The sequence below is a fragment of the Macrobrachium rosenbergii genome, chromosome 52, assembly GCF_040412425.1.
Source record: "Macrobrachium rosenbergii isolate ZJJX-2024 chromosome 52, ASM4041242v1, whole genome shotgun sequence".
Lineage (NCBI taxonomy): Eukaryota > Metazoa > Arthropoda > Malacostraca > Decapoda > Palaemonidae > Macrobrachium > Macrobrachium rosenbergii.
The window spans coordinates 23,058,936-23,077,349 of record NC_089792.1 but is presented as its reverse complement, the minus strand read 5'-3'; the positions used below and the strand labels follow the sequence as shown (position 1 = coordinate 23,077,349).

At 38.0% G+C, this 18,414-nt stretch overlaps 1 protein-coding gene and 1 non-coding gene across 2 annotated transcripts in view; both read left to right on the top strand.

Moving 5' to 3' along the window:
- Top3alpha (topoisomerase 3-alpha) overlaps window positions 1-18,414 on the top strand; it is a 91,408-nt gene that overhangs the window by 11,788 nt on the left and 61,206 nt on the right. The window contains exon 5 of the mRNA XM_067095973.1: window positions 6,712-6,892. Within this exon, the coding sequence (XP_066952074.1) occupies window positions 6,712-6,892 (181 nt within the window). The remainder of the gene's footprint in view (window positions 1-6,711; window positions 6,893-18,414) is intronic.
- LOC136834013 (U6 spliceosomal RNA) lies at window positions 7,627-7,732 on the top strand. Its single transcript, XR_010851647.1, has one exon. It is a non-coding gene; the product is annotated as a U6 spliceosomal RNA (small nuclear RNA).

Genomic DNA, 18,414 nt, shown 5'->3' with positions numbered 1-18,414 from the left:
GCCTAGCCTACATTATACTGTATTCTATTTTCACATAACACCACCGTATTATACAAACATCAAAATAACGAATGTGCATCTTTTCCATGGATCTTTTAAAATGTTATGCTTTACTACACTGTATCCAATTGTAAATATTCTTATACTGCTTTTGCATTATAAATTCGATCATAGCGATCAAATGTTTTGGTTTCGAATCGATCACGCGGTCTTTATTTCGATGCATTTAACTCGGTTCAGAGGGCATTTCTTGCTTCAAGTTAGCGTAAATGAATCTCTAGATACTTTATTTATAAGGGACGTGTATTTTTCGTTATACGAAAGTGTTTTATGTCGAAATATAACTTAAATATGTCTCGTTGTGAAATTATTTTAGCCATTTTTTTCGTTAGTAGATGACGTTGGCGGCTGGCCCTTTGTTTTGTGTAAACAAAAAAATCAAGATTCCATTAGCTATTTTCTCTTGATTTCATCATCATACCACGAGCTTTTCGTATGTATCTTTTATCGGTGAAAACAGCAGTAATATGTGTTCTTTCATGTCCAGTAGTTTTGATTAAAATACTTTCCAATTTTATTTCGCGGTCGAGTTTCATCCATGTTGCCAATGTATGCGATAATTTATAGTCATTAGCAGCTTGAACATTCTTTTCTCAGCGTCAGCTACAACTTGCAGCTTAATTTTACTGCAGCAGTATATTTCCTTGCGATCTTTTCTCCAAAGCGGATAAGGGTAGTGTAAAAACATATCAGTACTTAACGTCATTTTTAATATAACTACGATAATTGTTTAACCGTACGATGATTGAAATACAACAAAACAGTTGTTATCCGATTTGGTTATTAGCAAAACAACAGAGTCTCGTTTCGGTTGTTTATGGCTGTCTGCGCATTTTCGCAAGAGTATAAGGTTACTAACAATGCTATTATTATTCTCTTACTTTTTAACTAGAAGATGGAATAAAGAGATGGAGAAAAAGAAGTTGGTCTATTGTAAGTTGGTCTTTCTTGCTGCCTGATTCTCTACGGCAATTGTAGTGCACGCTGTTGCTTGTGCCCGCTCGAAATTTAAAAATATTTTCTAAATATTGTCGTGTACTGGTATTAATTGCTAACTCCATTGTAAACTCGAATTATCGCCACTGCGTGCACTACCTGTATTTACAAACGCACAAAAATTGCAAACGAACACTGACCTATTTTAACTTCCCGACTAACGAGGGGGGCAAATGAGGTCGGCTCATTGAATTAATGTACCTATTCCAGCCTCTCGGGCCAACGATCGTGCCACCGTCGTGACGCTGCCTGATTGTACGTTGTTACCTCGCGCCAGTCGCCCGCGAAATTTAAAAATACGTATTTTCAAAATATTGTCGACGTCGATATTAATTGCTAATCCCATCGTAAAAGCGAATTATCGTAAGTCGAATTATCGTAAGTCGAATTATCGTAACTCGAGCACTACCTGTATATATATATATATATATATATATACATACATACATACATACAGTAAACCCCTTTATTCGCGGGGATGTGTACCGCACTCCCCTCCTCCGTGAATAGTTAAAATCCGCGAATACTTAAAACCTGTCTAAAAACACTTAAAACTGCCTATTTTGATAGTTTGAACACACATAAAACCCTCTTAAAATGCTTACACCTGAGTATTTTAAAAGTTTTATCACAAAAAGTGCATTTAGTCATGAAAATGGTATGAAAATACAGTAATTAGTGAATATTTCTCAGTGAAAAATACCACGAATGGCCGAATTTTCCGCGAATAATGGGTAGATACGTTCCACAGAGAAATCCGCGAATACGTGAGTCTGCGAACAGTGAAACGGCAAATATGGGGTGTATATATATATATATATATATATATACACAGTAGAACCTTGGTTCTCGACGCTAATTCGTTCCAGAAGAAGTGTTGAGATTCGATTTAGTCGAATTCTGAGTTAATTTCTCCCATAAGAAATAACTGAAAATGGATTAATCCATTCTGACCACCAGTCATTACCCCAACCTTGCCTTTTATACAAAACTTTACAAAATTACAATTAAATAGGTTCAGAGTTGAATAACTTACCATATCAGAAGCATTTTTACATTTTTAAATGCATACTGTATCAAAAAGTTGGCCTATGACCAATACGGCCGTATTACCATAGGCTAGGCTAGAAGTAGCCTTATAGGCACTACCAGAATGTACTGTAACAGGTACACATGAAAACTGTTGTTAATAATGATAACATTGAAAAACAAGCCATATCACATGAAATTAATAATACAGTATTTATAAACCGAATTACTGTATGTCTGTTATCATAAAATTAAGAAAAATTAACGAAATTACTTTGGAACTCGGCAGCTTGTGGCAGATATAAACAAACCAGATCGCCGCCCTGGTGGTGTATCACGGTACTAATTACATAAACATTCAGAATGTTTATCTAATTAGTACCGCGATACACCACCAGGGCGGCGCTCTGGTTTGTTTATCTGCCACAGGCTGCCGAGTTCCGACGTAATTTCGGAAATTTTTCTTAATTTTATGATAACAGACATACAGTAATTCGGTTTATAAATAATGTATTATTAATTTCATGTGATAATATGGCTTGTTTTTCAACAGCAGCAGCAGCAGCATGTGTGGGCTTTAAATGCTTTTAAATAAGCATGGAAAGAACGCCACCAACAACGCCAACTAGCGGCAGCCGCCCGAAACTTTTTTTCTACAAACATCATATGATTCATCGGGTCGGATTCCGGTTTGTTGTTTGAACTCCGACACAAAATTTACTCAACATTTCGTGTTGAAATCCGATTATTTCAAGTTCTAGTACAGTCGAGGAATGAGGTTCTACTGTGTGTATATATATATATGGCAGGTATATATATATATATATATATATATATAAATAAAGTGAATCCCACAGGAAAATGACAGGCAGAAGTTCAGTACCAAGCACTTTCATGTTTATTAACGACTGCCTGGGAAACAAATGAGACGGATTAAAAGAAGGTTACAAAGTAAACAAAAAGAACATGAATACCAGATGGTCAGTTGTCAAAGGGTCATAAACAGAAAGATAATCCAGAATTGAGTTAGTCACAAACTAAAACATAGACCTAACTACAAGAGATATGAAAGTTTAGCCATACAAAATCCAAAAACATAAATAAAATTGAATACCAGATGGTTAATTGCCAAGGGGTAATAAACAAAAGGGTAATCCAGGAAAACCCGGGATCACGTGGTCACAAACTAGAACCAAATAAGAGTTGCTTTATGTTACCCATTCAAATTGCAGAAACATGTATAAAACTGAATACTAATTTTGCTTGTATTTAGCAACAACTTTTAATTATGAAGGCATTAAGTTTAAACAAACCAATACTTAAATTTAGGACACTTCATTACTTGACTTGATAAAACAAGATTCAATGATATTTTGATTGGTATGCCGTTGCACGACTAAAGATCTGTAGTCCCCCAACGACACAGTGTGGTGGAAAGACCATTGAAGAGTCCTGGCAGGTTTATCCTTAAGTACTCGAACTCTTGGCTATATGGAAGTTTTTACAATGCAAACATTTGCTCAGAAACTAAGTCATAGCAGAAAGACTGCTTCTTTGGGCAAAAATTAACATTATATGTAGTACTGGTTCTTCTAGCTTATTCTGCAGAAGGACATTGTTTTTGGCAATTGAAGACTCATGAAGGACAAGTTCTGCCTTTGGAGTGGCCGTTATATGCATGAGTCCAGTAGTCACTGTGGAATTGGAGGAGTACTCAAATGTGGACTTAACTTATGGATGAACAGGGACAACCAGTCTACTACTAGTCCTTAAAGGACCCTCAGGCTTAAGAAGCGGAGGCATTTCTTCAAGTTTGTCCCAATTTAGATGCATGTGCCTTCCCCCTTAATCTATTCTATGGAAAGTATTGAACAAATTTTGTGTATAAGAATTGCTCAGTGGCTCCTGTAGAGCCTTAGTAACCTCAGAGGGAATGATTTTTAGACTTTTTATATTTTTAGCACTTTCAGTAGATCTTTCTCATATTTTTCCATTAAGGAAAAATGAATTTAAACCATCAAATTCCATGCAGTTCCACTAACTTCAGCACCCCACACTTAACTCCTTAGAGATCTTCAGCTGCCTTCTCTCATGATAATGGGGTTTTCTAAGGTATCTCGGATTCTATCCTTAATCAAGTGGAGAAACAACAGTGGCTTTGTTTCAGAAGCAGCTGTTTATGTATTGCTTCAGGAGCAGTTCTAGAGGAATTTCTAGCATTTGAGCCCCTGTAGGCATCATAGATTCTCCACTTTCTTAGATATACTGTAGTTAGTTTTTCACTGTCTACTGTTGAGGTTGGAGTTCTATGCTTTCCTTAGTATTGCATCATGTGCAATTGGATCTGGGTAATGATCACGTAAGGTATTGAGATCAGTTGATATTGAAGCCCATAGTACTCAGTTTCAGTAGTTTCAATCTCCAGAATGTAGTCGTAGTTCTAAAATTTTATCTGCAGATCCTTTTGAGTCTCAGGAATCAGACCATTGAAGTATTTATTATGAAACGCTTTTTGTTAGCATTATTGGCAGTTAAAAGAGTAAGTTTATTCCAAGCACTATCCTTAAGCTGTTGTAGAGGAATGCTATTTTTTCTCTTTGCTGTAGAGCTGAGAATGATGTTAAGGCTATGTGTTTCTGAGATTTGTAAGAATTCCAAATTTAGCCTCCTTGATGGGGAAGAAAGAGGAAACACTTCTCTGTCCTGTTAGGGCAGTGAAAATTTTTTAAATAAGTCTGGGAGAGGCAAAGGTAACCTTTTGTTTTGTAGGTTTAGGAAACCTGGAATGCTTTTGTCAAAGAACAATATTCTCTGTGACGTATTTGATTAGGTTAGCAAATAAGAAACTAGTTCCATACTTTTTACTTTTATTGAATGTAAATATTCATAATGTAAGAGCAGTTGCTACTTCATTTAGTTTTATGACATTTGTCGTTTGAGGCTGTGATTAATAACGCAGTAGAAGTGCAATTCGGTTTTTGCCACTCACTACCGTAAGTAAACAGAATCATGTCTGAAGACAGTAAAGCCCTTAGTCCAATACTAGTATTGGGTAAAGTCTTTTCCTGAACCAAAGAAAGAACAATCTTTTAGGTTCTTTGTCTTAAATCCTTGGTTTTGATGTTTTGGGGAGCATGAAGGTATACTGTATATGTATACTGTACAGGCAGTCCCCGGTCATTGGCAGGGTTCCTGTTCCTGACGGCATAACAATAATCGAAAATCGCCGCTAACCGAAAATCGTTAATAATAGCGCTGATTACTGGGGATCGGCGCATATTGGCGCCAAAAATCCAGTTATCGTTGTCGCTGGACAAGTACCATAAAACAAGATTGCCGATAACCGATAATGCTTTGGGTTTCATGCAAGAAACCATTAGCTCAGTTGACTGAGCAGTTATTGACCAGCTGCATTATGCACCATCCTCTTCTCAATGTGAGAATCAGCAATCTTTAAGATTGGGTAAGATTCATCCCTAATGATATAAATTTTCATTATTAAATTTATTATTTTGATACTTATCTACTGTTGAAGTAGACCCTGCCCAACTTCCCCACCACATAGTGGTCTGTCGGAGAATTCTGACAAGAGCTAAAACTTGAAAAAAATACTAAGTGGAGAACAGGTATACTAGACACTTGATCATCTTTTGTCTGAATGCTGACTCACCCATGTGGAGATGTAAGCTATCTTTAACAGTAGGTAAGTATCCAAATAAATTTTATTATAAAATTTATATTCTGTTAAAAAAAGGTTAAAATTGTGTTAGATTGCACTTTTAATGGATGTATATTGTGCATTCTAAAAACTTGATATTCGAATCTAGCTACTTGATATTTCTTTGACTATAATTTTATAATCGTGGTAGCTTAGCTTTCAAGACTTTGGCTATTGTATTATAAGTTCCTCCTATATATTTTGGATTAGTGAGTTGGTACTGTGTGTTTATGTTGTTCATTGTAAGTTTAGATTTGTGAAATACGAGTATGTTTTTGTTTTTAGTTTGGTACACTTTAGACCTAGCCTAACCTTACAGCTTACCTTTGATTTTTGTAATTTTGCCCATTTATTTGTCCTGATTTGGTTTTTGTTAAAAGAAGGTTGAAATTGTGTTAGATTGCAGTTTTAATGCATTTATGAGGTGCGTTCTAGCTACAGTGTGTCCTCGACTTATGGCGCCGGATCTGTTCAAGCATGTAAGCTGATTTCCGCCATAAATCTTTTTTTGCCATTATCTGTGCTTTACTGGCACTTACGTTGCCATAAGTTGATGTTGCATCATGTTACAGCATCGTAAGCACTGTAACTTGATGTAACATCAAGTTACAGTGCGGTAAAACGCCATTAATAGCGCTGAAAAAATGCCATAAGATCAAATCACTGTAAGTTGGTGGCGCTGTAAATCAAGGACGCACTTTTGGTATTCCTTCAAATCTTGATAGCCTAACCTTCAAGATTTTTGCTAATTTATTAAGGGTTCCTCCCCCAATATTTTGGATTAGTGAGTTGTATGTTGTTCATCGAAAGTTTAAATTTGTGAAATATGTGTTCTTTTTAGATTGAATATAATATATCCTAAAATTTTGATGCATATTTTAAATGTGCTTTTTATGATTTTAAAACAGGAACTTGAAAAACTGGCCTCACGTAAACTACGCATAAATGCCAAAGAAGCAATGAGGATTGCTGAAAGGCTTTATACTCAAGGGCTCATCAGTTATCCGCGCACAGAAACTAATATTTTCCCAAAAGAGTTAAGTCTTTCCCCTTTAGTAGAGATGCAGACAGCAGATCCCAATTGGGGAGGTAAGTGACTTTTGTCTATACTGAGCATGTAGCTTTTATTTTGGCTTCTGCCTTGAGGTCTGGCCATGGGTAGATAAACTCTGTGTTGAATAAGTATACAGTATCAATAGTGCTGAGCTGACTGCACTATGTTATTTAAATTTTCATTTGTTGCTTAAATAGCAGTGAGACCACTGAGCTAAAAAATTTTGTTTACAAATTGTATGAACAGTTAGTTTTATATGAGTAACTTACCAAGTAATTACATAGTTATAGTTTCTAACTAGCGCAGCAGCTTAAATTTAAAATTTATGGTAGCACTTTGATTGTTTAGTGTAGGTAACCAGTCCCGCCCACTAATGGGAATACTCGGAACGACTTAGCAGACAACCTCATTCTGTTTCTGCCTTGCTTGATGTAAGCTTCAAGTACTTGCAGCAGCTTTGTTCATTATTTTCTAGTTGTATAACTGGATTTCAGTGAAGCATTACCACTTATTTCGAGTAGCCCTCTAGCTTAAAGCTTTCAGGATCAGTTTTTCTTGTTTTGTTATTTTTAAGTTGATTCAAGTTCATCAATTTTTTGCGGCTGTAGCGAATTTGTGATCAAGATTAAACTTCTTATCACACTTTCCATTGAAGAACTGAAAAAGTGTAAGGGCAGGAATGCAGTAGGAGAGAAATTGTGCTTAATGTTTTGGTTGCAATAAGCTTTAGGAAGAGAAGACGTTCTCGACAGCCGAGAACCATGCTGTGGTACTTGCTTCGGCAGTACATATACTAGAATCGGAACAATACAGAGGAGATTAGCAAGGGCCCTGCACAAGGATGATACACAAATCGTGAAGTGTTCCACATTTTTTAGTGCCAACCTGGCTTCCAGCTCACCTGGCACCAGCTCATGCTCCGAGCGCCCAGGAGTGTCCACTAGCTCCCGAGCTACTAGCTCGCCTGGTGCCAACTACAGCCTGGCGCCAGCTTAGAGCACCCAGCACCTGGCGCTGGCTCTCATTCGTCTGGCGCCAGCTCTCCCTGCATACCTTTTTCTCTCCTACTGCTCACCCTCCTGCTTTTATCCACTTGCTCCTGCGCCCTACTCCCTTGCTTTCATCCCGTGCCATTGCCAGTTTTGAGTCTGGATTAACAGGAAATTAAACTAGATCCTTCCCCAAATGTGACAGTGAAGTGTTGTGTTAGTGGAGGAGGTGGCTGCTCGTCCCATCAACGCTCCTAGATGGAAGGTTCCTGTCAGACCCCTAAACCTGGGGGAGGCATATTGAAAGTTCAAGGGAGGCTGGTGTGGTTTGCCTACAGGTGGTTGCCCCCTCAGTTGAGCCTGTCGCACTTCCCAGGTATCAACAGACAGCCAGCAGGAAGGTATCTCACTGGATTTTGGTGGAGAAGGTGGCTATCCGGTCCATCGGATCTCCTAGACCTGAAGTCACTGTCAAGCTTCCCCAAATCTGGGAGAAGGCATACTGGCAGTCCAAGGGAGTCTAAAGGGATTTGTCCCCAGGTAGTTGCCCCCTCAGTCGATCCTGTAGTACATTCCCAGGTATCAGCAGACCGCCACCGGAAAGGCGTCTTGATGGATGTGCATTTATATCCTTTAGTGCATTAGATTCCAGTTCGGACAAGAGGTGTCGGTGGCACTTTCCTGATGAGCCTCGGCCTTTGAAAGGTGCATAGCAGTTGCACTCCCAAGTGCCACTCCTGAGCACCCAATGGCTCATGAGCTTCCAGTGGCTCCCGAGCGCCCAGTGCCAGTTTCCAATCACCAGGCACCAGCTGTTCAGTATCAGGCTCTCAGTGTCTCAGAGTCCTGTCCTTTGTAGACAAGGACTTTTGTGTTCCGAGCTTATGAGCTTGTTGAAGAAAGCTCCCTCCTCTGGTGCTTTCTTCGTCCTCCAAGAAGTCTCTCAAGGAGTTAGTAGTTTGGCTTTTGTTGAAAAGGGAGCAAGACAAGTGTCTTTGGACTTAGCTCCCTCTGGTGCTTCGGCAGAACTAGACTTCCTTGCCAAAGATTTTGTCAAGATTTTTGAAGTAAAAGCTTTTTTTATATAAGTTACTTACCAAGTAATTACATTGCTATTAGTTTCACTCTCTCAGCTGCTAAAATTTTGTTTTGGCTAGATGACTAACCTCGCCCATTTTCAGGGTAAGAGAGGAACAACTAGGAAAGGAGCTATATTTGCTTCTGCAGTTTTGATTTTGGAATTCGTCATTTCCGATTGTCTTTTCATCATTTTGGTGAAGTATTCTTGCTTTGATAGGCCTTTTGGCATTTTTAGATAGAGTTAGGCTCTGTTTAATCATTATTTTGACAACTTGGTTAATTGGATATATATTTTATTTCCCGATTGTGACTTTAGTTGACTTGTTTTCGATATGTCAGACTCAAGTTCGATTAGCTTTAGGTATTGCAGCAAAGGCTGTAATACACGTTTGACTAAAGAATCTTACGATTTTCATACTATCTGCACAGACTGTAGTGGACAGGTTTGTTCATTAGATTTAAGATGTAACGAATGTACCGACTGGGACAGTAAGAAATGGAAGACTTTGAGATCTCATTTAAATAAACTGGCTAGGGATAAGGAGAGGAAGGCGACTGCTAGACGGATTAGTAAGTCAGCCATGAACCTCCTAATAACTATGATAATGATAATGCTAATGTCGAAATCGACGTTCCTGTGATTTCTGTTGATCCTGTTCATAACTCTCCATCTGTGCAACCCACTCCTTTACCCAGCTTTCTGTATTCTGAACCCGACCCCATTGCCAGCTTTGAGTGTAAGATTGATAAGAGATTCGAGATGATTGTCTGTGAAGGTCCTTATGGACAGTAAGAGTGATTTGGAATGCCCAGTAGTGCCTAGTGCCAGTGTAGTGTCGGTAGAGTGCCCAATAGTGCCCAGTGCTAGTGAAGTGTTGGTGGAGGAGGTGGCTGCCTAGCCCGTTGATTCTCCTAGGTAAAGGTGAATGACATACTCCCCTAAACCTGGGAGGAGTCAAACTGGTAGCCTAAGGGAGGTCGGTGGGGTCTGCCCATTGTTAGTCGCCCCCTCGGCTGGACCTGTTGCTGAATCCCAGGTTGCAGCCAAGCGCCACTGGAAAGGCATATCCTTGGATGTGCATCGTCTTTCTTTAAACTCTGATGAGTCTTCTCCCAGGTGTCAATGGCGCTTTGTGGATGAATCCCGTCCTTCAAAAAGACGTGCAGGTGATATGTCGTGTTCTCCTCCAGTGCTGTGTAAGAGATTCAAGGATCCCATACTCAGTCCTCATCCGTCATGCAGCCATTGGGATAGCCTGGAGCGTTTTCCTTCTGTTACTCACTTGGTGGAGAGTCAGAGTGTGGCTCCCAAGCGCCCTTCGTCTCGGAAGTGCTCTTCTTCCCATAAAGCGTCTTCTGAGCGTCCTCCAGCACCCAAGACTCCTCTGGCGCCCAAGCGCCCTGCAGTTTCTGAAGCTTCCTTGAGTGCCGAACGCCCTGTTTTGTCTGAGAACCCGAGATCATCTAAGCACTCATTAGTGTCCGTTCGACCTTCTGTGTCAGAGCGCCCATCTTCGCCCATCTTCTCTCGAGTGCCATGTAGCGCCTGAGCACCTGTTGTTGCCTGATCGCACAGTGATTCATGGACGTCCAGCAGAGACAGAGCGCCCATCGCTGCCTGCCTTTCACTGATCATCCTGCTTCTGCTGTCGGGGTTTCAGCTTCGACTTATATGGGTGGTTCTTATTCAGTTAAACAGATAGCACCTTCCTCCTTACATGGAGGAAGTAGAGGAATCTTTCCATGGGGTTGACATTCCTACTAAAGAATATGAAGTGGACATTGCCATTGAAATGGCCCTGCTGAACCCAGAAGGCTCAGGGTGACACAAATTTTAGCTAACCATGGGAGAAACCTTCCAGAAGGAATTCTGTTCCTTTTGCAGCTATTGTTGCTGAATTGGATCTTTCCCCCAAGAGGGATATTAGAATCCACTTAACTCCGACTGAAATTACTACATTTTTGGAGGAGCATAGTAACTTACCCAGGACTTCTGCCCCTTGATTAACAGTTTACAGTTCAGTTGCTGAAGCTCAGTTAGATTGCGCAAGCTCCCCCAGAAGGGATACACAGTTTGCGGCATTGAATCAATTCTGTAAGGAAACTGAGTACCATCAAAGATGCCCTTGCCACAGAATGGCAATACATAGGGACATAAAGCATGATTCCAAAAAGGAAAGTAAGTCGGTCATGTACACCCCAAAGTGCAAAAGTACTACATCCTGTAACCAAAAAGTGAGTGTAGATACAAATACTGCCTAAACAAGGTATAATGTTAGAATTCTTCCTGGAAACAACAAAATGTTTAGTTCGAAAAACAGAACTTCAGATCAAAACAATATGTTCTCCAATACTCACCCCTGATGATACTGATAATCCTTGGCAAGACGCCTCAGTGTGCATTTTCTCTCCCAATGGCAAATATGTAATAGATGAGAGAAAAACTGTGATGGAAGTTGTACGTGTAGAATTTAGAAACGGGACAGCATTCCCTAATACAGAATGGCACTTGGTACCATCTTCACCAGACATGGAGAAACCACTAACAGAAGCAGTTTTCTTACCTGTGTCTATAGCATTAAAAGCTATAGAATCACCCTTTAGCAGGTCAACAAAAAATGGATCTCTACTTCCATTTTGAATAAGACCCAAGTTGCTCACCAAGCAGCCCCAGCCTTCTGTCCCTTCACTTTCAAAAGTATTAATCATATGAAGACAGATTTTCAGAATTTGTAGTGACTAAAAAAGAAGAGAGAATGGCAGAATTAAAACCATCTGCCATGGTCATCCCAGTTTCGGGAAATTCCACCGAGGAATGGACAACGCTACAACTCCCTTTTGAAATGAAAAAGCTCCCTTTAGACATAGCTATGCAGCAGTTTGGGACCCATATGAGGAGACTCTCAGAGGGGACAGCCTCGTCAGAATTTTATGCTAGGCTCCAACTCCTTAGTATTATAACCTCTACCACCTTGCTGGAAGTTGCCACCAAAAGGCTTCCAGAAGATTCCAGGATAATTTTTGCAGTTGAGGCCAAAAGTCTTATGGGAACCCGATGGGAAGCACTCTGTTACGTCCTAGAATGGCGCATAAAAATGTGAATGGAAGCATTGGAGGGCTCCATCAAATCACTCTCCAATGTCACTGCATTGTTACATTCTAACCCCTTCTGTAAGGACCTTTTTGAGGAGTCTGTTGTGGCTCAACAAGCAGCCTGCCAACAGAATTGTACAGTGTACACTCTTCTGGGAAAAGGGGAATTCAGGAAACAAAGAACCCAAAATTTCCCAATAATAATAATAATATAATAATAATTATAATAATAATAAGCTATATTTCCAATATTTACATTGGCTATTCTGTATCTTACACGAATCAATGCATTTCGATGCAAGAGTTACATTTTATACTACTTACATTTTATACTACTTACAATTTACTACATACAACAAACCTGGATGAACATTTTAAAAATGAAAACAAAACGTAGCCTTGTAATACATAGGGTAGTAGTATGTATAATTTTATTTACATGTGTGAATTAAGGATCACTTTGGTTTAGAAAGTTGTACTCCTATTGTTACAGTACTGGGAATGCAGTTAGTATAAAGAGTAATCAACCTACAGGCAAAATACGTTTCTTTAACACTGATATGAAAAAATTGATATTAGCTATTGTTTTTATACCTGCTGGTAGCTTATTCCAAGCCAAAGGACCCTGTACAGTGAATGATCTTTTACCCAGCTCGGTATTTGTCCTTGGTATGTAAAGGTCGTTGCTATTTCTTGTTGTCCTGTCACTCCTAAATCTAACCGATGTCAGAGAAAAAGTCCATGCTGGTAATAATTTTTATTTAATATTTTATAAACTAGTAGACATAAGTCACACTGTATTCTTTGTTTATTTAGCCACTGTAATTTCCTTAAAATTGGGGTTACACGATCACATTTCTTTGCCTTCCCATCAGTCGTATTTTACGTATTTCATTATCAAACCTGTCTTTTATTCTGTTTAGGTAAATTAGTGTTCCATTCACTTTCCTACTGACTTCATTTATATGAACATCAAAAAGTATGTACTGATCAAAGTTAACTCAAGGTTTTTTACATGGTCACTTTTTCCAATAACATAGCCACTAAAATTTATGACTATATTATCAGGAATTTGAGAAATGTATTGCCTCGAGCCAAGGAAAATATACTGAGTTTTAGATTCGTTTACATTTAATCCACTGGTTTGGAAATAATATTTACCATTTTCTAAGATACTTTCCGCTCTTGAAATTATCATTTGTAATTCTTCTATGGTTCAGGTGATTAGGATTTGACTTATCTGCATACTGTATAAAAGACATCCTTTAAAGAAACAGACATATCATTGATATCAATTAAGAAAAGAATTGGTCCTAATATTGATCCTTGTGGGACTCCAAATTGTACTAGTTTAGAGGACAATATTACATCGTTTATTCTTACCGATTGATATCGAATTTCCAAATACTGTAATTTTTTAACCAAATCGGGTCAGTTTTTAGTTGTATACATTTATTAAGTAGGACATCAAGGTTAACGCTATCAAATACTTTAGAGATCCAACAAAATAAGGAGAGAGATCTTTTTTTCGTCTGTGTTACTATAAATTTTTTCTGTGATCTTCATCAGTGGGGTTTCGGTTGATAGATGTGGTCTAAAACCATGTTGCATTTGTGATAATAAATTATTTTCTTCAAGATATTGCATGAGCTGAACTGAGACTATTTTTTATAATATCTTAGATAACACTGGTAGGAGTGATATAGGCTGATAATTTCCGACTGCATCTGGGTTACCGTTCTTGAAAAATGGTATCACGAGATAGTTTCCAGTCGCCAGGGTATAAACCGTTACAATGGAGGTGTTCACTATAACGGTTAGGTAAAAACTTTTCACGGGTAATGCACCTCATATGAAACGGAGAGAAATACCATCAGATCCAAATGCTTTTGAGTCATTCAAATCCCTCACTATCAGGACAACTATCTACGTCAACGGGTTGGGGCCTGAAAAAGTTGCTAGTGATACTTTGAGGTATAATAGCATCTAAAGTGGGCAGATTATTATTTGCATTCGAGGTCAATTGAGAATTTTCGAAGGCCAGTCGACCTACATTTGCAAAACATTCATTAAATTCTTCTGCTTTATCTTTCTTATTGTTTGTCATCATGGATACTTATGTTACTGTTTGTGGCAGGGATAATTTCATGAACAATATTCCATTTAGTAGACAAATTACCAAGACAGTTTTTAAACTTATCTTTAAAATGTTCTGCCTTCTTTGTTTTAATAAGTTGATTAACTTGTTTTTTATAGTTTTTATAAATATTTCTTAATTCTAGATTTAATGTATCCCTTTTGACTCTTTCATGCAATTCATCTCTTGCTTTCATTTGTATTTTAAGGTCATGACTTATCCAAGGAGCTGGGGGCCAGGTAAATACAGGCAGTCCCTGGTTTACGACGGGTCCGGCTTACAACGTTCCGAGGTTGCGACGCTTTTCAAATATATTTATCAGAAATTATTTCCCGGTTTACGACGCATGTTCCGGGGTTACGACTTGTCGTACGCCAATCCGTCGGAAGAAATATGGCTCCAAAACGGCAGAATAATCAAAATTTGGAGTTTTTTTTTATAAAAAACTCAATATAAATGTAGTTTACATCATTTTCAATACACCCAAAACATTAAAACTAAGATTTTCTTAGGATTTTTGACGATTTTCAATGATTTTTCGGTTTACGGCAAGTTTCGGTTTATGACGCGGCGTAAAAACGGAACCCCCATCTTAAACCGGGGACTGCCTGTACTTTTGTTACAGATAGGGCACACTCATTTAAACTCTCAATAAAAATATTAGTAAATATAGGAACGTGAATATTTAAATTGTCGGTACTTAAAGTAGCATTAAGGTCATAGGTTCTATTTAATAGGCTATTACAGAACATATTCTGACTGTAGTTTCTTAAACTACGAAACATTCTAGTTACAGGCTGTCTTTTTGGTTTTGAAATATCAATTTGTAGTGTTGCCAATTCATGATCAGCAATAGGACAGGGAACTACTTCAGTTTGGGAAATCATTTCTGATCTGTTTGTGATGATAACATCTAGCAATGATGAGGTTATAATTGTATTTCTTGTAGGTTTATTAATTGCCTGATGTAGGTTTAATTGGCATATAGTTTTACTTAATTTTCTATTAGAGGATAATAAGTCATCATTACATCATTAATATCACCTATTATAAAAATTGGTTTTCCACGCAAGGAAACAGCTTAAAAAACTGCCTGAATGTAATTGAAAGAGGAGATTAAAGCTTTAGGATGGCAGTAAACACACCCTTCAATGAATGATTGGAGCTTTTTATGTTGTATAGTTATCCAGACATCCTCTACTCCTACTACTTTATCAACATTTAGGGTAATCCTGTTGACTTTTAAATCATCTCGAACATAAATACAAGTCCCTCCTCTTCTTCCCTAGTGGCAATGATAGATATTAAAATTTGAAATGGTTACAAAACTATCTCGGATATCCGAATCTAGCCATGTTTCACTTATGCATAAAATGTCTATTTTCCTTTCTCTCATTAACAGTTGTACTTCATCAAAATGCGATCATAAAGACTGGCATTCAAGTGTTCTATAGTTGGCAGATTTCTCACATCCTTCTCAATGATAGTGATCCTCACTGTACCTCCTGCAATGCCATCTTCCTGGTCGTTATCCTAAGGGGCATAGCGAGGGCATAATCGACTTTTATGCCCTAAACCATGGCAGCTAGTGCATCTAATTCTGTGATCATAATAACATGAATTTTGGCTGTGGTTATGTTCACCTTAATTATAACATCTGGGCTGGGATTGGTAACGCTGATTTTGTCCGTAGTTTTTGCCGTCATCTTTATGGTACTTCTTGAATGCTCCATTCTCTCCACACTGATCCTCCCTGTAGTTAGTATGATCCCGATTTGTGGTCTGCCCTGAATTCCACCAGTGTCCAGTAACCGATTCCCTGCGTGTATTTATGATGCGAGGGCGTGCTTGCTGATAGATAGCACTACGTTCTGATTTTGTTTCTATCCACTTATGTGATCTTTTGACATTCTTCCGGTTATCACAGAGGTTAAAATGCTGGAATTTCTTGCTAAGAGACTCAAGTAGCCTAATTGCACCACCCCTATTTAAGAAAATTCCAGGATTTTCATTGGTCTGGTGAAAACACATTTCATCTGTTTCTCCAGTAGCTAGCTTGAAAGACAACTCACAGTTTATATCTAATATACCATTGCCTAAACACCATTCACGTAGTTGGTTTTTATGGGAGGTAATAATGTCCTGATATTCGTTAACACGAAGGTTCGGAAACAGCTGACATAACGTTGATTTCCATATTTTCATTAACTATCTTAAGCTCCATAACGAGACTACTTAAGTTATCTAGGATGTTCGATGACATTGTACCATCCAAAATATCATAGATACCACATACTAAAATGCATCCAGCTATCATAGTAGTGAAGGAAGCTACAAATAAATGCAAAAATGTGCCTTCTGGAGCTGCTATATGTGAATGCCAGTGATAACAAAAGAATTAGAGGAAGAACCCTTGGACATTTAAAAGGAGAGGAAGAATGGAATGGAGGAGAGAGTATTGAAAGTAAATGGAAACAAAGTCAAGCCTATGGTAATATTAGAAAGGAAACAAAGGAAAAAGTCCAGGAAGAAAATTTGACAGGAAGATGTTGTGAGAGATTGCAATACTGTACTACGTATCAGATATGTTAGTAGTGTCACATGAGATATGCAGAAAAAAAAAAGAGGTGAGAAAACTTGTGGAAAGATGGGTCGTAGAAGAGGAAGAACATACGTATTGTTTTGATGACATAGATTCTGAAGCTGGTATTGTATTAAGAGAATCTTAAGGAAAATAAGAGTTAGTGTCTGCATTCAAAGAAAAGAGACTGGTTGAGTCGAGGTTAATAAAGATATATTAGTAACCAGAGTAAAAAATAATAACATATAAAAGGACTGTACTTTTCTGTGCACAAGAATCATGGGTATTAGTAACCAGAGTAAAAAATAATAACATATAAAAGGACTGTACTTTTCTGTGCACAAGAATCATGGGCATTTGGAAAGAATATGAAAATTTATAAGAGCTATGATTACAAGATAGATTTATAGCATACATCTGTTGGGAAGATTATATTATACTGTAAATGACGAGAGAGTCAGGAATGAATAGTAACAAGCAGAGAGGAAAATATGCAGTACCATATATTTGTGGATCTTGAAAAAAATTAATATACGGTACTGAGACAAACAATCAGATAGGAATTACAAAGGTAGAGGGTACTGGGAAGACTATTTAAGTGAGTAATGTTACTTCACACAAGCACTAAATCTAATGTGAAGACAGCTGTAGGTGTATCAGAAGAATACGATGAATGGTGGTGCCCATTAGGGATCAGTGCTGAGTCCTATGCTGTTTATAATAGTATAGTAAGCAGCATTTGTACTGTATACAGGTTGCTTATCATTAACAGCAGAATCTGAAGAAGAGGTTGTGGAAAAGTAAAAAGCTGGAAGAGTTGAATGATTCAGAGAGGATTGAAAATCAGTGTAAGCAAAACAAAGCTTTGATGGGAGGAGGGAAGCAAAGGAAAAAGTACAATCAGGATAGTGGCCATGTTGATATTGAAGGACAGGTATGGTGCTGAACTCAGCACTGTATGCCAAATGTAACAGATGGTGTTGAAAGGGATGCACAAAATTTCCATTATATCTGGGGTAAGAGTTTTCTATGCCTGGAATCTAATACAGGAACAAATGGGGAAGTGGAGAACAATGTTATGGTAAACGAGCAGGTTTTAGAAGTAGAGAATTTCTGTTATTGTGGGTACACACTGGACAGTTAAGCAGAAGTTGAAATGGCCATAAAAATAAAATAGTAGCTGCAGTATGAATTTAATGGAGAGATCTAAACTATTGGTAAATAAAAGTGTCTCATTATTAGAGAGAAAAAAATTTAAGATTAGTATGCAAGGTCTTTACGCAGAAACACTGGTACTGATGAGGGAAATTGAGATTATAAAAAGGTGACCATAGAATATTATTATTTATATGGCCAGAATATTATGAATGTTGAATTAGTAGGGAGATGTTGTGCCTAGGGTCTGGAAAAGAACTTTTCCCTTATGTTAAGACTGCAGGTTTGTTAGTTATAGAAAATACAAATTGATTTAAAATTTGTCATTCTGAGATGGTTTGGATGCATTGAGAAGTCATGATATACAAATGATTAGAAAAACAGTATAAATAGTAGTACAGTAGTAGGACAAAGGCCTATGAAATCATGTAGAAAAGCACAGGATATTGGAGAGTAGAAAATACTCATTGCATGTGTATCCCCCATCAAGAGAAAAGCCAGTGTAAAAACACTGGCCATGTT